Genomic DNA, 16,057 nt, shown 5'->3' on the forward strand with positions numbered 1-16,057 from the left:
CTGTGACATCGTTTTCCTGTTTGTCAGTTGCCTCTTGGTTTTGCTTCTTGTGTTTTGTTTTTGTTTCTGTTTTTTTGCCATTTCGAAAAATTGACTTCTAATTTAGCAAAAGAAATTTTAGGGTAGCTCAGTCAGTTAAGCAGCCGACTTCAGCTCAGGTCATGATTGCATGGTCCCTGGGTTCAAGCCCTACATCTGTACTGTCAGTGTAGAACCTGCCTGGGTTCTCTCTTTCCCTCTCTCTGCCCCTCCCTGACTCATGCTGTCTCTCAAAATAAATAAATAAATAAAACACTCTTTTTGGGTCTGAGTTTTGTGCCCTGTTTCAAAAGGTTTTAACTAAGCCAGCTGAGATTCTAACGTAATTCTCCCCTGGTTTCTTTTATTACTTTCACGGTTTAAATTGTAACACATAAAATTGATATTTCCTGGTGTAACGTATGAGGTAAGCATCCAACTTACCTTTTTTTCCCCTCAATCACTGAACAGTTGTCTTAACGCCATTATAGAATAATTTGTCTTTTTTCCACTTGATCTGAGAAACTATTAAGGTTCTTTTAAATACATTAAGCTCCAAATATGCATTTTAAAATATAGTTCAAATCTTATGTACGTTGTGTTTTGGGATTCTAGATAAGAAGTATCATCCTTAATTATCTGCTGTCCTTTTAGAAACTTTTGCCTGTTCACCTTCCCAAAACTATGACTGATAAATGTTGCTATTGCTGACTGCCTGATTAGATTTCAATTAAGTGAAGATACGATGCTCTTATGGAGTTATAGTAAGGCTTGTATTTGTTCCCAAACTTGATTTTCTACATCCTTTTATTACAAAAAATCTAACCATATGGTAAAGATGATAGCGGATGTTCATATTTTTTTTTAAAAAGCAGTTTACGGAATTTTGAATAAAATGATTACCCAAGTTCTGCTGTTCTAGTGGTTTTAAAAATCCTGTCTTGTAAATGATCAGGAAAACAGCTGAGGTCCAGGAAAGTAAGAAGAAGTATCCTGTGAAAAGCCAGGATAGATGTCCTAATATTCATGTACTAACTCTCAAGCTCTTTAACAAATCTGCTGATTTATTCCACAAATTGAGGGCTTGCTTTCTAGCAGATGGGGGTGGGGTGGGGAGAAGGGAGAAGAGGCATCACGACAACTGACAGTTGAAAAGAAAGACATAAAATCTTTACCAAGAAGTTTAAGTTCTTTGGTAGGGGTGAGGAATGTGGGTATTAGGAGTGTGGGTAACACCAATGGCAATTTGGCTTTGGAGCAAATGGTTCTCACTTCAGATACTGAGTAAGTCACGGAGTCAAAGCTGGCACAAGGATTAAAGTTCAAAGTGACCCTGAACCATCAGGGAAAGTCACATTGTGATCATCACGTTCTGTTTAAGATAGGAAAGAGTGAAGTGTATTTTAGAATGATTCTTATAAAAGTGGTTAAAATAATACAACAGGTAGCTTTCCGACACGGGGCTTGAACTCATGAAACTGAGATCATGACCTGAGCCGAAATCAAGAGTCAGATGTTTAACCGGCTGAGCCGCCCAGGTGCCCCCCTCTTTTAAAGAAAATAAGTATCGGGGCGCCTGGGTGGCGCAGTCGGTTAAGCGTCCGACTTCAGCCAGGTCACGATCTCGCGGTCCGGGAGTTCGAGCCCCGCGTCAGGCTCTGGGCTGATGGCTCAGAGCCTGGAGCCTGTTTCCGATTCTGTGTCTCCCTCTCTCTCTGCTCCTCCCCCGTTCATGCTCTGTCTCTCTCTGTCCCAAAAATAAATAAACGTTGAAAAAAAAAAATTTAAAAAAAAAAAAAAGAAAATAAGTATCTCATTTTCTTAACCTGAATTCCATGGACTCCAAGGGTCCTATGAAGCCTCTTAAAACAGAGCCGTGACTTTGGTGAATACGTGTGCTTTTCTGGGGAGAGGGGCCATGGCTTTCATCAAGTTCTCAAAGGGTTCTATAATTAAAAAGGGTTAAGATGGCCGAGGTATCTGAAAAATTTATGTAGTCAGAGAATCCAATGATTCCAGCCAAATGAAATGTTATGAATTTATAGCTACACTATGTTAAAAATTTATAACACTGTACTAAGTTATAAATTTATAATTGCACAGTTATAAATTGATGGGAGCAATAGACCCCATTACCTTTCAGTTACTTCATTATGTATTTTGCAAGTGCTACCTTATTTTATCTTGTATTATTAACGAGTGTTTTCTTTCCATTTTGTAGTCCACAGTAGCACTGTTTGTGAATAGATTGGACTCCGTGGAATCTGTCCTACCTTATGAATACAATACGTAAGTTATAAGTATTATAATTATGTCTGATATAATTGATATAATTGTGGTTATATCACAATTATGATATTATTGTGTTAAAATGTGTTAAAGAGATTTTTTAACGTTTATTTTTGAGAGACAGGGAGAGACAGAGCATGAGAGGGAGAGGGGCAGAGAGGGAGGGAGACACAGAATCCGAAGCAGGTTCCAGGCTCTGAGCTGTCAGCACAGAGCCCGATGCGGGGCTCGAACTCACGAACTGTGAGATCATGACCTGAGCAGAAGTCAGACACTTAACCGACTGAGCCATCTAGGCGCCCTAGAATGTGTTAAAAAGTTTTTAATGATAGTGAATGAAAGCCCTGGATATATTAAAGATTTATGGTGCTAATTTTGTAATAAAGGTAACAGGAACGAAATGATTAGAATATAGAGATTTCGGGGCGCCTGGGTGGCGCAGTCGGTTAAGCGTCCGACTTCAGCCAGGTCACGATCTCGCGGTCCGGGAGTTCGAGCCCCGCGTCAGGCTCTGGGCTGATGGCTCAGAGCCTGGAGCCTGTTTCCGATTCTGTGTCTCCCTCTCTCTCTGCCCCTCCCCCGTTCATGCTCTGTCTCTCTCTGTCCCAAAAATAAATAAACGTTGAAAAAAAAAATAAAAAAAAGAATATAGAGATTTCAATGTGAGACAAGTGTTTAAAAATTTAAGAAGTTGCCATATTTGATTTTTCTAAGAAAAGCAAATTATAAATTTACTACCTTTTGAAGTTACAAAAATCTTCACAGATTTGTAATGTATTTCTAAAACATAGGCTAGTTAGGTTTATCCTAAGGTACTTAATGAATGCACCTGCTTAGTTTAATAGTGAGCATGTATCACATAATCAAGGTTAAGATCAGTCATTTGAGAATAACAAAAAATGATGTACTTAAAAAAATTTTTTTAATGTTTATTTATTTTTGAGAGAGACGGACAGAGCACGAGCAGGGGAGGGGCAGAGAAAGAGGGAGACACAGGATCCGAAGCAGGCTCCAGGCTCTGAAATGTCAGCACACAGCCGCCCGACCTGGGGCTCGAACTCACAAACTGTGGGATCGTGACCTGAGCCGAAGTCAGATGCTCAACCTACTGAGCCACCCATGCGCCCCACAAATGATGTACTTTTTAGAAAAATAATTGTAACTCCCTTTGATATTGCTTTATTTCCATTAATGAAACAGAGGTAAAATCAGGTCTAATTTTCATTAAAATACCAAGTTAAATGTTAAATGTTAATATAAGCATTTAAAATATTACACAAACCCACCAACTGATTTTATCTTCTACCATTTTATATTTGATTTTGTATATTCACATTTACTTAAAGGTAGTTGTAATTCTTTTCAGGTAGTAACCATTTGATCTGTGAGTGAATTTGTGGGCATATATTTGAGGAGGGGTTTTGTTTCAGTTTTCCTTTGATCAGAACCGATAATTGCAGTTTCTAGATGTCTCAGGTTAGAATTACTACACATTTTAAGCTATTGTTTGCTTATTTTTATGTAATTTGAAGTTTAGCCCTGAGAATACCATTCGTTTTTTTCTTTAAGATTGTGATTACCTACATTACAGAAGTCAAGAGCAGTAACATGAGCATTTTAAATAATGAATTCATAGCTATAAAAGATTAAATAATTTAAAAAGGAATCTACAATGAAGTCTATAAATCATAATTAGACACCTCTGGGTCATGTTTTTAGAAGCATCTACCATTAACAGTGGAGACGCTAGACGGATTACAAAGATGGATTTCTTTGCTGATTTTTTTTTTTTTTTATCTTACTGAGCTTCTCTTCTAGCTTTGACTTCTGTAAAGACTCTGAAAAGAGAAATCCTTCTGAAAATCTTGGACAAGTGCTATTTGGAGAACGAATATCATCATCTCCTTATAAGGTGATTCAACTGATCTTCTTATTAAATATTATTTCAAATTGAATCTTTTCCAAACTGGGTGCTTAAAATTGTAGCAAAGAGTCTTGGTTTTATTTATTTATTATCATTATTTTTTTTAGTAATCTCTACACCCAAAGTGGGACTCAAACTTTACAACCCAAGATCAAGAGTTGTGGGCTCCTCTGACTGAGCCAGCCAGGCGCCCCGAAGAGTCTTTGTTTGAGATATTTTTCATTTTTTAATGTTTATTTATTTTTGAGAGAGAGAGACGGAGCGCAAGTGGGGGAGGGGCAGAGAGAGAGGGAGACACAGAATCTGAAGCAGGCTTCAGGCAGGCTCTGAGCTGTCAGCACAGAGCCGGATGCGGGGCTCGAACTCATGCACCATGAGATCATGACCTGAGCTGGAGTCAGACGCTTAACTGACTGGGCCACCCAGGCCGTCCCTAAAGAGTCTTTGTTTTAAAAGGAGGTCGGGAAAAAGGAAAGGAGATAGAAGGTGGTGTTGCCAGAAGAATGCATTTAATATGTGCTGTTCAAACTGTCTGAGGTTCCACGTAAAGGTTTTGTCTTTGAGGTTTTACTTTTGCTTTGTAAAGGAAAGAAGCTTAATTTATGGTTCCTGCATATTTTGGGTAGGGTGATATAAGCAGATGTAATTGGACTGTCGTTCTCTATTGATTTTGCCTTCAATATCTTAATAATATTGGGATAGAGTAAGGATCTTTTCATAAGCAGTTATGATTATGAAGGCATTAACTTTTTCCTTCCTTCTTTCCAAATTCATTGAAATATACTTGAAGTACAGTAAACTGTGTGTATTGAAAGTGTGTAGTTTGGCCAATTTTATTTTTCTTTAATTAACAAAGTTCATTTATTTATTTTGAGAGAGAGAGAAAGAAAGTGCATGTGTGAGTGGGGGAGGGAGAGAGAGAGAGGGAGAGAGAGAATCCCAAGCAGGCTCAATGCTGTCAGTGCAGAGCCTGATGCAGGGCTCAGTCTCAGGAACCGTGAGATCATGACCCGAGCCGAAATCAAGAGCTGGACATTTAATCAACTGAGCCACCGAGGTGCCCCGATTGTAATATATGTAGACACTTGTGAAACCATCAGGCATTAGTTTCTTTTAAAACTTTTTAGTTTGAAATGATTATAGATTCACAGGAAGCTACAAAAAAATCTGGAACAAGGAGGTCTTGGTACCTTTGCCCAGATTTGCCCAACGGTAACACCTTCCTGTTTTTAAAGTTTACTCATGTATTATTTCTGAGAGAGAGACAGAATGCAAGCGGGGGGAAGGACAAGGGGGGGAGGAAGTCACAGAATCCGAAGCAGGCTCCAGGCTCTGAGCTGTCAGCACAGAGCCCGACGAGGGGCTGCAACCCATGAACCGTGAGATCGTGACCCGAGCTGAAGCCAGACACTTAACCGACTGAGCCACCCGGGCACCCCTCTTTTCAAGTCCTTTAATTTATTGCTTTGATTCCAGTGTAATTAATGTACGGTGTTACATTAATTTCACGTGTACAATATAGTGATTCAGCAATTTTATACACTACCCAGTGCTCATCGCGATAAATGGTTCTCCGTACCCGTCATCTGTTTCACGCATCCCCCCGCCCACCTCCAGTCCTCTCTGTTTCTACCATGTTATTGCAATTATGTTACACAAGTGGACTCATGCTGCCTGCAACCTTCTTGGGATCAGCTTTGTTTTCTGTCAGCATCATCCCCTTGAGATCCACGTGGGCTGTGTGCGTTCACAGTAGTACTGCATGGTGTGGACATTCCGGTTTCACTATTTACCCCGTTGAAGGACACTCGGATTGTTTCTCTAGCGTCCGACTGTGATGAGTAAGACTGCTGTGAACATTTAAAAAAAATTTTTTTTTTCAACGTTTATTTGTTTTTTTGGGACAGAGAGAGACAGAGCGTGAACGGGCGAGGGGCAGAGAGAGAGGGAGACACAGAATCGGAAACAGGCTCCAGGCTCCGAGCCGTCAGCCCGGAGCCTGACTCGGGGCTCGAACTCACGGACCGCGAGATCGTGACCCGGCTGAAGTCGGACGCTCAACCGACTGCGCCACCCAGGCGCCCCATGCTGTGAACATTTAGGTGGAGGTTTTTTTGTGTGCGGCTGGGTTTTCATTTTTCCGGTGTAAACATCCAAGAGCGTAACTGCCGGGTAATGTGACAGTGGCGTGCTTAATTTTGCAAGAAACCGCCTTTTTCCAAAGTGGCCATACCATTTACGTTCCGACCAGCAAAGTAGGAGTGACGGCGTTTCTCTGCGTCTTTGCCAGCATTTGGTGTTGTCATGACAAAAACCGTTCTTGAAGTATAGTTGACATACAAGGTGTTGTCATTTTTTATTTTAACCACTCCGATAGGTGAGTTTCGCCCTAGCTTTCATTTGCATTTTCCTAGCGCCTAATGATGTTGAACACCTTTTCATGTGGGCGTTTACTATCTGTATACGCTCTTCAGTGAGATGTCTCCTCTTGGACCCATCTTCTATTTGAATTGGTTGTTCCTTTACTATGGAGTTGCAGAATTCCTTATATATTCCGGGTGTGATTCCTTTGGTGCAACAGTAGTTCACGAATTGTTTCTCCCAGTCTGCAGCCTGTGTGTTTATCATCTACTTTTTAAAAAGATTTTATTTTTAAGTAATCTCTACACCCAATGTGGGGCTTGAACTCACAACCCCAAGATGGAAAGTCAGATGCTGTACTGACTGAGCCAGCCAGGTGCCCCTTCTTTTCTTTTAAAGCCTATTTATTTATTTATTTATTTATTTATTTATTTATTTATTTAATGTTTATTTATTTTTGAGAGAGAGAGAGAGCACGAGTGGAGGAGGGGCAGAGAGAAAGTGGGAGACACAGAATCCGAAGCAGGCTCCAGGCTCTCAGCTGTTGGCACAGAGCCCAACATGGGGCTCAAACCCATAAACTTTGAGATCATGATGTAAGCTGAAGTCAGATGCTCAGCCAACTGAGCCACCTAGGCACCCCGCTTTATTTATATTTTAGAGAGAGGGTGCGAGCAAGAATGGGAGGGACAGAGGGAGGAACAAAGGGAAAGAGAGAGAGAGAGAGACAGAAAGAGAGAGAATCCCAAGCGGGCTCTACACGTGGAGCCTGACTCGGGTTTCAATCTCATGAGTGTGCTGTCATGACCTGAGCCAAAGTCAAGAGTTGACTCTTGACCAACTGAGCCACCCAGGTTCCCCTATTTGTTTAGTTTTAAGTCATCTCTATACCCAACATGAGGCTTGAACTCATGACTGAGATCAAGAGTTGCATACTCTTCCAAATGAGCCAGCCAGGCACCCTTATGTTTTCATCTAAAAAATTTTTTTTAACGTTTTTAATTATTTTTTTAGAGAGATTGAGTGAGCAGGAGGGGGACAGAGGGAGGGGGAGACACAGAATCCGAACCAGGTTCCAGGCTCTGAGCTGTCAGCACAGAGCCCGATGCGGGGCTCGAACTCACGAACCGTGACATCATGACCTGAGCTGAACTCCGATGCTTAACCGACTGAGCCCTCAGGCACTCCTCACCTTCTTAACAGAGTCTTTCCCAGAGCAAACTTTGTTAACTTTTTATGAGGTCCAGTAGTCAAGTTTTCTTTTTATGGGTTGTGTTTTTGGTGTCAGGTCGAAGGAGATGTGATACAGCCTTTAGGTCTTGAAGATTTTCTTTTACGTTTTCTTCTAAAAGTTTCATAATTACTTTATATATTTAAGTCTGTTCTATTTGAGTTATTTTGTATGAGGTATGAGATTGGGTTGAAATTCCTTCTTCTTCTTCTTCTTCTTCTTCTTCTTCTTCTTCTTCTTCTTCTTCTTCTTTTTCTTCTCCTTCTCCTTCTTCTCCTTCTTCTCCTTCTTCTCCTTCTCCTTCTCCTTCTTCTTCCTCCTGTGCCTGTAGATGTCCAATTGCTTCAGCACCTGCCGTTGAAAAGACTATCCTTCCTCCACTGAATTGCTTTTGGACCTTTGTCAAAAAAAAATCACATGGACATAGTTATGTAGATCTATTTCTGGGCTCTTTGCTGATCTCTTCCTTTGGTCTCTGTGTCAGGCATTAGCTTTTTGACAATTAAAGTTGCCCAACATACACTTGTGGCATACCACTGTCCTCATGGAAAAGTGAACTTTTTCAAGAAATGGTGTCCCTTGGAATGAAGAAACAAACATGACCGTATTAAAAAGAAAGAAAGAACCCCGAGAGTGTTCTCCGCAGCTGCCAGTAGGGAACTTTGGGATTAATCTTTGTGTGCTTCCAGGATATGAGGTGCTAAATATAACACTTTTCATAGTTTATGCTTGCTCCTGATTTCCTGATTAATAACATTGGCACTTTACCCTGAGAATCCCTCATAGCTAGACTTTGTAAACAAGAGGCTTCATATGAAAAATATCAGATATTTTGTTATCACTTTTTTGGGAACAGCTCCACTGAGAGTTTCACATACCAAATAATTCACCCACTTCAAGTGTCCAGTTTTTTGTTAAGTAAGCTCTACACCCCAGGTGAGGCTTGAACTCATGGCTCTGAGACGAAGATTTGCATGTTCTGTTGACTGAGCCAGCCAGGCACCCCTTAAAGTGTCCACTTCAATGTTTTTAGTATATTGAGAGAGTTGTGTGACCATGATTACAATCACTTCTGTTACCACTTTTAAGTGAAGGGTTCTATATGAGAGTTATTGAAGAAGGCAAATTGGTCTTAGTCGTGAAAGCATATTGTGTGTGTGTGTGTGTGTGTGTGTGTGTGTGGTGTAATCATTTCAGGTATAAATCGAAAGTTAAAGGAGATAGTGTTGAGGATGATGGCACACTGAAGTCTCTGAAGGAAAGGTTTATCTGTAAGATAAATTGCCTATTTTGCAACCCTTGATTTATAAAACTTAGTCAAATCTTTTAATCTTTTAATTATTTCTCAACAGTTTCCTTTTAACAGGACAGGAACATGCATAAAAGTTTGTGTAAAATCCTATGATACAGCAAATGATGACCAGGAGAAAAAGCTGGCCTTTTTGAGGAAAGGAATACGACTGAATTATCAGCATCACTGGTAGGTTTGGCAAATGAGAGGACATGATTTAATTTTTCAAGTCCTTTCAGAAGTAGTTTTTTTAAAAAAAGGAAGTAGGTTTTTAAAAATTTTTTTAAGTTTATTTTGAGAGACACAGGGACAGCACGAGAAGGGGGGTGCAGAGAGAGAGAGGGAGAGAGAGAATCCCAAGCAGCTTCTACACCGTGAGCACAGAGCCGACACAGGGCTTGAGCCCACGTGAGATCATGACTTGAGCTGAAACAAAGAGTTGGACGCCTGGGTGACTGAGCCACACCCAGGTGTCCCTAAAAAAAAGTAGTAGTTTTTTTAAGTTTTTTTTTTTTTTTTTTTTTAATTTTTTTTTCAATGTTTATTTATTTTTGGGACAGAGAGAGACAGAGCATGAACGGGGGAGGGGCAGAGAGAGAGGGAGACACAGAATCGGAAACAGGCTCCAGGCTCTGAGCCATCAGCCCAGAGCCCGACGCGGGGCTCGAACTCACGGACCGCGAGATCGTGACCTGGCTGAAGTCGGACGCTTAACCGACTGCGCCACCCAGGCGCCCCAGTTTTTTTAAGTTTTTAAAAAATGTTTATTTATTTTTGAAGGAGAGAGAGACAGAGTGTGAGTGGGGGAGGGGCAGAGAGAGAGGGAGACACAGAATCCGAAGCAGGCTCCAGGCTCCGAGCTGTCAGCACAGAGCCCGACGCGGGGCTCGAATGCACAAACCGTGAGATCATGACCTGAGCTGAAGTCAGACGCTTAACTGACTGAGCCACCGAGGTGCCCCAAAAGTAGTTTTAATAGGTCCTTGAAATTGTATGCTATTTTTTGTAACTTTGATTAAAAACTTGAACTTAAATCCATGCAAGATGATGTTGGTTTTGCTTGGTGTGAAACGCTTGTCAAAACTTTTATTGTTAAAATATTTGTATTTAGGATTATTGACAATATGCCTGTAATATGGTGCCGTAATACAGGGGATGGAACAAAGTGCTGCACACCAGGATTTCCGATAGGATGTTTTATTACCAAAAGTGGCGAATCAAAACATGCCTGCCTTATCCATGTAAGTGTTGAGAACTTACTTAGAAATATAAGAATACTGCTTCACTTAACAATTTGCTTTCTAGGATAGTCACTTAGCAAACATTAATGGGACACCTACCATCTTCTAGGTTTTGGGAATACAAACTCAAGTAGACGTGGTCTTTGTCCTCTAGAAGTTCACAGTCCTGACTAAGGAGATAGACCTGTAGACAGATCAATACAACAGAATGTTCTATGATAGGAGACTGAGAGACAAGGAGGATATAATGGAGGGAGTGAAAATGTATTTGTGAAATAAATGGGTGGGTGAGCATTTCTAGGAGGGAAATCAGTGTGATCAAGAACTTGGAAGTCTGGGGGCACCTGGGTGGTTCAGTTGGTTGAGCATCTGACTTCAGCTCAGGCCACGATCTCTCGGTTTGTGGGTTCAAGCCCCGCGTCGGGCTCTGTGCTGACAGCTCAGAGCCTGGAGCCTGCTTCAGATTCCGTGTCTCCCTCTTTCTGCTCCTCTCCTGCTTGTACTCTGTCCCTCTCTCTCTCTCAAAAATAAATAAACATTAAAAAAAATAAAAAAAATAACTTGGAAGTCTGAAACAGGATGCTATGATTGGGGGACTGTGAGTAGTTGAGCATGTCTGTGGCATAAGGTTTAGGGTTTGGGAGGTGCAGCTAGAGATGATGCTGGAAAGGTGGCTGGGCAGAAGCTGGGTCGTGGAGGGAGGTCCTGTGTGCGATATTACTTCCTACAGTGCCTGATTTAATCCTTAGAACAGCCCTGTTGCTAGGACCCTACTGCTGCCATTTTATAGATGATGAAACTCAGTCTCTGAGAGGTTAAGTGACATGACTAGAGGCATACAGCTTGTTAAGTGCAGAAGTAGGAATCCAGCTCAGAGCTTTTTAGCTTGGAAGTCCCGATCTCACGGTCGGCCTTGTGGCTCTCCAGCAGTCTCCACTGGGCCCCAGGGTAACAGGAGTGTCTTCAGACTGCTGTGGAGACTAATGAAGAGGCTTGAATGGCCGCAAAATAGCTCAGCCAGGACAGCACTGTTTTAATTTGTTTTACGTGTCAAGACTCGATGTGGGCCAGCGATGGGGACAAAGGGGAAGAGAGAAGGAAGAATATAGGATGACTGCCCAGTTTCTTGCTTGGTTGTCTAACTGATGGTACTCTTTTTTTGTTTTTTTTAATTTGTTTTTTATTTTCTAAAATTTACACCCAAATTAGTTAGCATATAGTGCAACAATGATTTCAGGAGTAGATTCCTTAATGCCCCTTATCCATTTAGCCCATCCCCCTCCCACAATCCCTCCAGTAACCCTCAGTTTGTTCTCCATATTTAAGAGTCTCTCCTGTTTTGTCCCCTTCCCTTTTTTTATATTATTTTTGCTTCCCTTCCCTTATGTTCATCTTTTTTGTCTCTTAAAGTCTTCATCTGAGTGAAGTCATATGATATTTGTCTTTCTCTGACTGACTAATGTCACTTAGCATAATATCCTCCCGTTCCATCCACGTAGTTGCAAATAGCAAGATTTCATTCTTTTCGATTGCCGAGTAATACTCCATTGTGTATATATACCGTATCTTCTTTATCCATTCATCCATCGATGGACATTTGGGCTCTTTCCATACTTTGGCTATTGTTGACAGTGCTGCCATAAACATGGGGGTGCATGTGTCCCTTCGAAACAGCACACCTGTGTCCCTTGCCTAGTAGTGCAATTGATGGGTCGTTGGGTAGTTCTATTTTTAGTTTTTTGAGGAACCTCCATCCTGTTTTCCAGAGTGGCCGCGCCAGCTTGCATTCCCACCAACAATGCAAAAGAGATCCTCTTTCTCCGAATCCTCGCCAACATCTGTTGTTGGCCTGAGTTGTGAATGTTAGTCATTCTGACAGATGTGAGATGGTATCTCATTGTGGTTTTGATTTGTATTTCCCTGATGATGAGTGATGTTGAGCACTTTTTCATGTGTCGGTTGGCCATCGGGATGTTTTCCTTGGAGAAGTGTCTATTCATGTCTTTTGCCCATCTCTTCACTGGATTATTTGTTCTTTGGGTGTTGAGTTTGCTAAGTTCTTTATAGATTTTGGATATTAGCCCTTTATCTGATATGTCATTTGCAAATATTTTCTCCCATTCTGTCTGTTGCCTTTTAGTTTTGCTGATTGTTTCCTTCGCTGTGCAGAAGATTTTTATTTTGATGAGGTCCCAGTAGTTCATTTTTGCTTTTGTTTCCCTCGCCTCCGGAGACATGTTGAGGAAGAAGTTGCTGCGGCCAAGATCAAAGAGGTTTTTGTCTGCTTTCTCCTCGAGGATTTTGGTGGCTTCCTGTCTTACGTTTAGGTCTTTCATCCATCTTGAGCTTATTTTTGTGTCTGGTGTAAGAAAGTGGTCCAGGTTCATTCTTCTGCGTGTCGCTGTCCAGTTTTCCCAGCACCACTTGCTGAAGAGACTGTCTTTATTCCATTGGATATTCTTTCCTGCCTTGTCAAAGATTAGATGGCCATACGTTTGTGGGTCCATTTCTGGGTTCTCTATTCTGTTCCATTGATCTGAGTGTCTGTTCTTGTGCCCATACCATACTGTCTTGATGATTACAGCTTTGTAGTATAGCTTGAAGTCTGGGATTGTGATGCCTCCTGTTTGGTTTTCTTTTTCAAGATCTCTTTGGCTATTTGGGGTCTTTTCTGGTTCCATACACATGTTAGGATTATTTGTTCTAGCTCTGTGAAGCATGCTGGTGTTACTTTGATAGGGATTGCATTGAATATGTAGATTGCTTTGGGTAGTATTGCCATTTTAACAATATTTGTTCTTCCTATCCCGGAGCATGGAATCTTTTTCCATTTTTTTTTTGTGTCTTCTTCAATTTCTTTCATAAGCTTTCTATAGTTTTCAGTGTATAGATTTTTCACCTCTTTGGTTAGATTTATTCCTAGGTATTTTATGGTTATTTGTGCAACTGTAAATGGGATCGATTCCTTGATTTCTCTGTCACTTCATTGTTGGTGTATAGGAATGCAATCGATTTCTGTGCATTGATTTTATATCCTGCGACTTTGCTGAATTCATGGATCAATTCTAGCAGTTTTTTGGTGGAATCTTTTGGATTTTCCATATAGAGTATCATGTCATCTGCGAAGAGTGAAAGTTTGACCTCCTCCTGGCCGATTTGGATGCCTTTTATTTCTTTGTGTTGTCTGATTGCAGAGGCTAAGACTTCCAATACTATGTTGAATCCCTGTCTTGTTCCTGACCTTAGGGGGAAAGCTCTCAGTTTTTCCCCGTTGAGGATGATATTAGCATTGGGTTGTTCATATATGGCTTTTATGATCTCGAGGTATGCTCCTTCTATGCCTACTTTCTTGAGGATTTTTAAAAATTTTTTTTAACGTTTATTTATTTTTGAGACAGAGAGAGACGGAGCATGAACGGGGGAGGGTCAGAGAGAGGGAGACACAGAATCTGAAACAGGCTCCAGGCTCTGAGCTGTCAGCACAGAGCCCGACGCGGGGCTCGAACTCACGGACCGCGAGGTCACGACCTGAGCCGAAGTCCGACGCTTAACTGACTGAGCCACCCAGGCGCCCCTTGAGGGTTTTTATCAAGAAAGGATGCTGTATTTTGTTAAATGCTTTCTCTGCATCTATTGAGAGGATCATATGGTTCTTGTCCTTTCTTTTATCGATGTGATGAATCATGTTAATTGTTTTGCGGATATTGAACCAGCCCTGCATCCCAGGTATAAATCCTGCTTGGTTGTGGTGAATAATTTTTTTTAATGTATTGTTGGATCCAGTTGGCTCATATCTTGTTGAGGATTTTTGCATCCATATTCATCAGGGAAATTGGTCTATAGTTCTCCTTTTTAGTGGGGTCTCTGTCTGGTTTTGGAATCAAGGTAATGCTGGCTTCATAGAAAGAGTTTGGGAGTTTTCTATTTTTTGGAACATTTCTATTTTTTGGAACAGTTTTAAGAGAATAGGTGTTAACTCTTCCTTAAATGTTTGATAGAATTCCCCTGGAAAGCCATCTGGCCCTGGTCTCTTGTTTTTTGATTACTAATTCAGTTTCCTTACTGGTTATGGGTCTGTTCAAAATTTCTATTTCTTCCTGTTTCAGTGTTGGTAGTGTATATGTTTCTAGGAATTTGTCCATTTCTTCCAGATTGCCCATTTTATTGGCATATAATTGCTCATAATATTCTCTTATTATTGTTTTTATTTCTGCTGTGTTGGTTATGATCTCTCCTCTTTCATTCTTGATTTTATTTATTTGGGTCCTTTCCTTTTTCTTTTTGATCAAACTGGCTAGTGGTTTATCAATTTTGTTCATTCTGTCAAAGAACCAGCTTCCGGTTTCATTAATCTGTTCTACTGTGTTTTTGGTTTCGATAGCATTAAGTTCTGCTCTAATCTTTATACTTCCTGTCTTCTGCTGGTTTTGGGTTTTATTTGCTGTTCTTTTTTCCAGCTTCTTAAGACATAAGGTTAGGTTGTGTATCTGAGATCTTTCTTCCTTCTTTAGGAAGGCCTGGATTGCTATATACTTTCCTCTTATGACCGCCTTTGCTGCATCCCAGAGGTTTTGGGTTGTGGTGTTATCATTTTCATTGACTTTCATATACTTTTTAATTTCCTCTTTAACTGCTTGGTTAGCCCATTCATTCTTTAGTAGGATGTTCTTCAGTCTCCAAGTATTTGTTACCTTTCCAATTTTTTTCTTGTGGTTGATTTCGAGTTTCATGGCATTGTGGTCTGAAAATAGGCACGGTATGATCTCGATCTTTTTGTACTTACTTAGGGCTGATTTGGGTCCCAGTATATGGCCTATTCTGGAGAACGTTCCATGTGCACTGGAGAAGAATGTACATTCTGCTGCTTTAGGATGAAATGTTCTGAATATATTTGTTAAGTCCATCTGGTCTAGTGTGTCATTCCAAGCCACTGTTTCCTTGTTGATTTTCTGATTAGATGATCTGTCCATTGCTATGAGTGGGGTGTTGAAGTCTCCTACTATCATGGTATTACTATCGATGAGTTTCTTTATGTTTGTGATTAATTGATTTATATATTTGGGTGCTGCCACATTTGGCGCATAAATGTTTACAATTGTTAGGTCTTCTTGGTGGATAGACACCTTGATTATGATATAATGCCCTTCTGCATCTCTTGATACAGTCTTTATTTTAACGTCTAGATTGTCTAAGTATGGCTACTCCAGCTTTCTTTTGTTGACCATGAGCATGATAGATTGTTCTCCATCCCCTTATTTTCAATCTGAAGGTGTCTTTAGGTCTAAAGTGGGTCTCTTGTAAACAGCATATAGATGGATCTTGTTTTCTTATCCATTCTGTTACCCTATGTCTTTTGATTGGAGCATTTAGTCCATTGATGTTTAGAGTGAGTACTGAAAGACATGAATTTATTGCCATTATGATGCTTGTAGAGTTGGAGTTTCTGGTGGTGTTCTCTGGTCCTTTCTAATCTTTGTTGCCTTTGGTATTTATTTATTTATTTATTTATTTATTTATTTATTTATATTTTCATCTCTTCTCCCTTCAGAAAGTCCCCCTTAAAATTTCTTGCAGGTCTGGTTAAGTGGTCACAAACTCCTTTGATTTTTGTTTGTCTGGGAAACTTTTTCTCTCTCCTTCTGTTTTGAATGACAGCCTTGCTGAATAAAGAATTCTTGGCTGCATATTTTCCTGATTCAGCA

General features: G+C 40.6%; 1 protein-coding gene across 2 annotated transcripts in view; it reads left to right on the forward strand.

Annotated features, from left to right (window-relative positions):
• Positions 1-16,057, forward strand: part of LOC115507663 (transmembrane 9 superfamily member 2-like) — a 90,266-nt gene that overhangs the window by 7,864 nt on the left and 66,345 nt on the right. For both annotated transcript variants that reach the window (XM_030306126.1, XM_032592231.1), the window contains exons 2-5: positions 2,240-2,307; positions 4,126-4,219; positions 9,176-9,303; positions 10,226-10,355. In XM_030306126.1, coding sequence (XP_030161986.1) covers positions 2,240-2,307; positions 4,126-4,219; positions 9,176-9,303; positions 10,226-10,355 — 420 coding nt within the window. The remainder of the gene's footprint in view (positions 1-2,239; positions 2,308-4,125; positions 4,220-9,175; positions 9,304-10,225; positions 10,356-16,057) is intronic.

Source organism: Lynx canadensis, chromosome X (genome assembly GCF_007474595.2).
Source record: "Lynx canadensis isolate LIC74 chromosome X, mLynCan4.pri.v2, whole genome shotgun sequence".
NCBI lineage: Eukaryota > Metazoa > Chordata > Mammalia > Carnivora > Felidae > Lynx > Lynx canadensis.